Source organism: Poecile atricapillus, chromosome 2, assembly GCF_030490865.1.
Source record: "Poecile atricapillus isolate bPoeAtr1 chromosome 2, bPoeAtr1.hap1, whole genome shotgun sequence".
In the NCBI taxonomy this organism is placed as follows: domain Eukaryota; kingdom Metazoa; phylum Chordata; class Aves; order Passeriformes; family Paridae; genus Poecile; species Poecile atricapillus.
This window is the reverse complement of record NC_081250.1, coordinates 89,709,831-89,715,830: the sequence shown is the minus strand read 5'-3', so window position 1 is coordinate 89,715,830 and position 6,000 is coordinate 89,709,831. Positions and strand designations below refer to the sequence as shown.

Below are 6,000 nucleotides of genomic sequence, written 5' to 3'. Positions count from 1 at the left end.
TTCTTCATTCATGAGTTTGATGAAAAAAAAAAACCAGGGCAAGCCACTTCAGTATTTTTAGGGTTTGGTGTGTTAATCTCCACCATAATCTCTTCTACGGCTGCTCTTATTTCAGACAGACCCTCAACGGAGTGCTGATCCTGAGGAAAAACATCGTTCCTCGCAGAGGAATCTTCCCTCTCTTTCCCCGCCGGCGGAGCTGGACAGCGGCCTCCGGCCCCGCCCCACCCGGCCCGGCCCGGCCCGGCCCCGCCCGCCGCCTCTGCGCGGCCACGCGGGGGGCACCGGCACGCAGCGGCCGCGCCGCAGGTTTAAAAGGATGGTTTGGCTGGTTTCTTTTTCGCCCGCCTCTCCAGTTAATGCTTTTATTTATTTATTTACCCATCGCTAAGCAGCTGCTCCGCGATGCCCGGCGGGCGAGCGGCGCGGTCGGAGGGGCGCCGCGGCTGCTCCAGGTGACCCATGCCCTCTCTGGCCGCAACATGGCGGGCTGGGAGCCCTTCACGGCCGTGCTCTCCGCGCTGCGCCGCTGCTACGCCGAGGCCGTCCCGCTGGAGACCTTCGTCCGGCGGCTGGGGGGCGGCGGCGCCGGGGACGCCGAGGTGCTGCGGCCCGGCGACGTCCCCGGCTACCGCACCTTCGTGGGGCAGTGCCTCGTGTGCGTCCCCCGCGGCGCCCGCGCCATCCCGCGGCCCTTCACCTTCCAGCAGGTAGGAGGGGGCCGGGGGCGAGGGGCTGCGAGGAGCAGCGAGAGCCCTGCCGGGGCTTCCCGGGGTCAGCGCTTCCCGCGCTCCGTGCGTGCGCGGGGGCGGCGCGGCGGCCTTGGCCCCTCGCGGCTGCTGCCGGCCGGGCCTGGCCGGCTCGCACAGCCCTCCGCCGCTCCATCCCGGCCCCAGAGCCAGCGGCGAGCGCTGGGATCGGCCCCTGCCTCTGCTTGCGGCTGGAGAGAGCAAAAGCCGGGTGCCGGCCTAGGGCGAGCGGATAGCGCTGCAGGTCTGTGCGTGGGGCTCCCTGACTCCCTGCCTGCCCATGTGGGTAGGGATGAACAAGCCGAATGAGGCCGGGGAGCGGCTGGCGATGGAGAGTGCCCCACTCTTGAGAGATCAGGGCGGGTAGAACGGGCTGCGGGTCGGTGTTTAAGCAGAGGAAAAGCTTTTCAGAGAGGGAAGACCGCTTTTTTCTTAGCGCCGAATGAGTGAAACTGCTGTGGTAGGAAGCAGATGTTGCAGACCCAAGACAGCTTGTTAAATGGGTTTTGGAATTGTGTGCCGATTCGTTTAGTTGAATTTTCCTTCACATAAAAGGAAATGGAGGCCTCAAGAAAATTAGCGTTAGTTCCCTGGAGGTTAGAGCCTGCGCGAGCACGTATGTACGGATGCGTGCCTGCTAACGTGGATCTGCAAACAAGGATTCATTGGAGGCTGTGGAGTCTGAGCTCTGCTGAGGGACTCAAGGGGAATAGTGTAGGGCGTTTCCTGGGCATAAAAGCCAGGATCAAAAGGGCAGATGTTAAAAAGACTTCCTTCAAGTCGTCGGCTTGTGTTGCTACATGTGAACATCTTGCATTACGCCTGGAAAATCTTAATTTTTGAGTATGATGCTTCTGAATCATTAATACTGTTTTGAAATCTGATGTCTAGGGCTGTGTACCTTTGTGTGTGTTTATATTTAAAGGGTATATTATGGTTTATGAAATAAAGTGAAGAAAGCTAATTTTCTTTTTTCTTTGTTTCTTCAGTTATCTAGTCAGAGTGAGGTGACCACAAGAGTCGTTCAGAGACTGTGTGAAAAAAAGAAGAAGAACATCCTCGCATATGGATACTCCTTACCAGATGAAAACAGTTCTCAATTCCCAGTTGTGCCATTTTCAAAGATACACAGCTACCTACCCAATACTGCCACGGAAACTCTTCGTATCAGCGGCTTCTGGGAGACACTGTTGAGCCGGATAGGGGATGATGTGATGATGTACTTATTGGAACACTGCGCAGTCTTTATGCTGGTTCCCCCTAGTAATTGTTACCAAGTTTGTGGGCAACCGGTTTATGAACTTATTTCACATAATGTAGACTCATCCCTGGTGTTTGTTAGACAAAGGTTCTCAAGGCACAAACATACTAGCTTGATAAAATATATACGGAAGAGGCTTATGTTTCATAGAAATTATCTTCTAAAGTTATATGTGTGGAAATACAGACGAAGATTTGAAGATAGTGTCTTCAGATTGAGAAATGAAGGAAATAACAAGAGACAAAGTTTAGTGCCCACCGACCAGTGTTCTGCAAAAGCTGTTTCTAAAGCGAGCAAACAGATCAGAACTGTTACTGAACATCAGGAAAAGCAGAGTAGCTCCAGTTCATGTGTTTCAGCTACAACTCCATCTCTGAAAAGGAGGATTCATAGAGAACAACCTGAAATTCCAGCCAAGAGAGCAAAAAGAGGGGAGAAAATGAGAGAGGAAAAGGCTTGTAGTCTTGTTCTTGATGTAAACCAAAGTAGTTCCGAGAGATCTGAAACTCAGTACGTAGCTACAGCTCCATCTCTAAAAAGGAGGATTCGTAGAGGACAACCTGAAATTCCAGCCAAGAGGGCAAAAAGAGGGGAGAAAGTGAGAGAGGAAAAGTCTTGTTCTCTTGTTGCTGATGTAAACCAAAGTAGTTCCAAGAGATCTGAAACGGGGTATGTAGCTACAGTTTCATCTCTAGAAAGGAAGATTCACAGAGAACAACCTGAAGTTCCAGCCAAGAGGGCAAAAATACGGGAGAAAGTGAGAGAGGAAAAGGCTTGTAGGCTTGTTGCTGATGTAAACCAAAGTAGTTCCAAGAGATCTGAAACGGGGTATGTAGCTACAGTTCCATCTCTGGAAAGGAAGATTCGTAGAGGACAACCTGAAATTCCAGCCAAGAGGGCAAAAATAGGGGAGAAAGTGAGAGAGGAAAAGGCTTATAGTCTTGTTGCTGATGTAAACCAAAGTAGTTCCAAGAGATCTGAAACTGGGTATGTAGCACCCTGTTCCAAAAGTGTCATTAAAACCCCCCATATTTCTGAAAGAAGTAGCAGTACTGTGTCTCGTCGTTCTTTGGTTCACACATCTTGTGGCAGGAGGAAGTTTGTGGCAGGTAAAAGCTCTCTTCTGCAGAGAGTTCAGAGTAACAAGCCTTTAGAGTCCAACACCGAAGTGCAAGCAGAATCCCATAGGAAAAGAGTAGAGATGCGTATGTATGAATCTCAGTTGCCTTCAGGACAAACCAAACCCATGGAGGGTACTTCAAAATGCAGAGGGCAAGAAAGTCCCCAATCTCAATTATCAAAGTTACCAAATAGACTCCTGAGTTCTGCAGTATACATTGAGAGGAAGTCTCTTCTGTATTCTTGCAGGAGTCTCCAAGAATGTTTTCCTAAATCATTTGTACTGAATTGCTTGCAGGGCTCTCAGGCAGGTGGAAGACTGCTTATAGAAGCCATATTCTTAAGCCAAAATCGGGTGCAGCAAAGGCATAACCAAAGTCTGCCAGAACGCAAGCGGAGAAAGAAGAGGTTGCCCAAACGCTACAGGCAAATGAGGGATACATTTCAGAACCTGCTAAAGAACCATGGAAAGTGTGCTTACCTAGCTCTCTTGAGAAAAAATTGCCCCATTCGGATATCTGAAATCAGTATGAGAAAAATCATGCTGTCTTGTCGGGCAGCCTTGCCTGGGGAAGCAAAGGTTCAGAAGCAAGCAGAACAGTTTGGGAAAGAGCCTGCTAAGTGTGTGACAAGCAGCAGATGTCAGTCTGGTCACACTGATGTACCAGACAACTTAGGTGCTCCCATTCCAGAATCTGTGTGTGAGGAGTCACCACCAAGTGAGGAGCAAAACCTGGTAGAGACTCATGATTCAGCCCTCAAGGAGCTCCTCAAGCAGCACAGCAGCCACTGGCAGGTGTACATGTTTGTGAGGGATTGCCTGGAGAAGGTCATCCCTTCTGAGCTTTGGGGTTCAAACCACAACAAGTGCCGGTTTCTAAAAAATGTCAAAATGTTCATTTCTGGGGGAAGGTTTGCTAAGGTTTCGTTGCCGGAGTTGATGTGGAGGATGAGAGTGAATGACTGCATGTGGCTTCGTCTAGGCAAAGGTACTTCTTATATTAAAGAACTTAAATATAAGTGGTGGGGCTGTCAGATGATGGGTGTTCATGTTTAGGTGGGAATGGGAGGATATTGAATCTGCACTCAGAATTGCTGAGTTCATTGGTAATAACCGTAGCTGAGAGAGCAAACCTAGTAGTGTTTGTAACTGATGGTGGAAGGACACTTCAGCTTGTCTTCCTTCCAAAACTTGTTTGCATTCATGCTGTTTAATAGAATGATGTTTTCATAAACAAAGTCAGAATCTGGGCTGAATAAAAACCTTTCCCATCCCTCCATCCACTTTCCCATCCTTTCCCATCCATTCCTACTATTGCAAATTGCAGTAACTCTGAAAATCCATTGAAGTATGATCTAAGCATGTAAGGAATAAACACTATCTGCCAGTTTGTTACTGTTAAGAGTTCAGAAAGAACTAGAAGCAAATCAAGACACTTGTAGTGACATGTGTTCCTCCAAAAAAGCAGGTTGTTTTACTCCCTCACATCAACCCTGTGAGAAAGATGTGAGTATGAGACCAATTCAATACGGGGTTGTAGTGTCACTTCCAATCCAAACCATTCAAACAGAATGGTTTGGATTGGAAGTGACGTTAAAGATCTAGTTCCAGCCTCCCTGCCATGGGCAGGAACACCTTCCACTAGATCAGGTTGCTCAGAACACCATTCAGCCTGTCCTTGAATGCTTCTGGGGCTGGGACATACACAGCCACTCCAGGCAATCTGTTCCAGTGCCTTACCAACCTCACAGTAAAGAATTTCTTCCTGACATTTAATCTAAACCTACTTAAAGTTTAAAACCTTTCCCCCATGTCCTATCATTGCATGTCCTTGTGAAAAGGGCTGTCATCATCTATCACCTTTTCTAGAGCCCCTCTCTAGGATCCAGAGAGCCTTACTGAGCACTGCTTCAGTCTGGCTAATCATGGTGCAGAAGTCCCCAGGCCAAACGGTCCCTGGCTAAAAAGCTCTCATGAGGACAACAGCTGATTGCTCCAGATTGTGTATGAATCCATTTCTGGTTAGTCCTCTTTTCAAATGATAGGTAAATCTTCCTTTCCTCAATTTTGTTCTTCAGACACTATCCTAGGATTTAAATCTAGGCTGAAGCCGTGGTTCTGGGGTTGATTGCTGTAGGACCTAGCACATTTTCATTTTCCTGTTCTTCATCTATACAGTTTGGATTGCACTCCCTTAAGCGACATGCTTACAGTGTTTATTATTGTACTTGGTATTGTACTTGGATCCTGCAGTAATGTGATCTGAAAATGGTATTTTTTTGTTAAAAGGTGCAGTAAGTTCTGAAACTCTTATAGGTTCTTTCAAGTGTAGGAGGAAAATCAAAAGTCTGATGTTTGAGAACTGTTGTCAAAAATAAGGGAGGTTACACTTTCATAAGAAGATCTTAATTCTAGGAAACAGTATTTCTTTATTCAGAAACTGTGGTTCAAAACCACACTTTCCAAAATGCTGAGGAGTTAAAAATTTAAAAGGCTTTATTATAAAATATGTGTTTGATTCATAGTAATTTGGGACATCTTATCTTTGAAAAATGTAATACCGTCTTCTTGTCTGGTCAGATTCCATGCAAAACAATATATAGACTGTATTACATACTAATCCAAAAGTAGTAGTGCTTTCTTGATAATTTTCTGAATTGTAATCATTGTTTACATCTGTTGTCAAGAACTTAGAAGAGAAATAATCTATTTCCAGGGCAGCTATCTATCAGAATCCTGCTTCAATTGGCATATTATAACTGCATATTGCAACTCTTCGGTTAGAGAAGAATTTTCAAAAATTTGCCGAAAGGGAAATTTTTCCCTGATGTTAACTGGCTTCTGTTGGTGTAGTAATAGTCCTTTTTTAA

General features: G+C 46.8%; 1 protein-coding gene across 1 annotated transcript in view; it reads left to right on the top strand.

Moving 5' to 3' along the window:
- Positions 1-286: 286 nt before the first annotated feature.
- TERT (telomerase reverse transcriptase) overlaps positions 287-6,000 on the top strand; it is a 30,625-nt gene continuing 24,911 nt past the window's right edge. The window contains 2 exon segments of the mRNA XM_058832477.1: positions 287-710; positions 1,739-4,118. Of these exon segments, the coding sequence (XP_058688460.1) occupies positions 360-710; positions 1,739-4,118 (2,731 nt within the window). The 5' untranslated portion in view covers positions 287-359.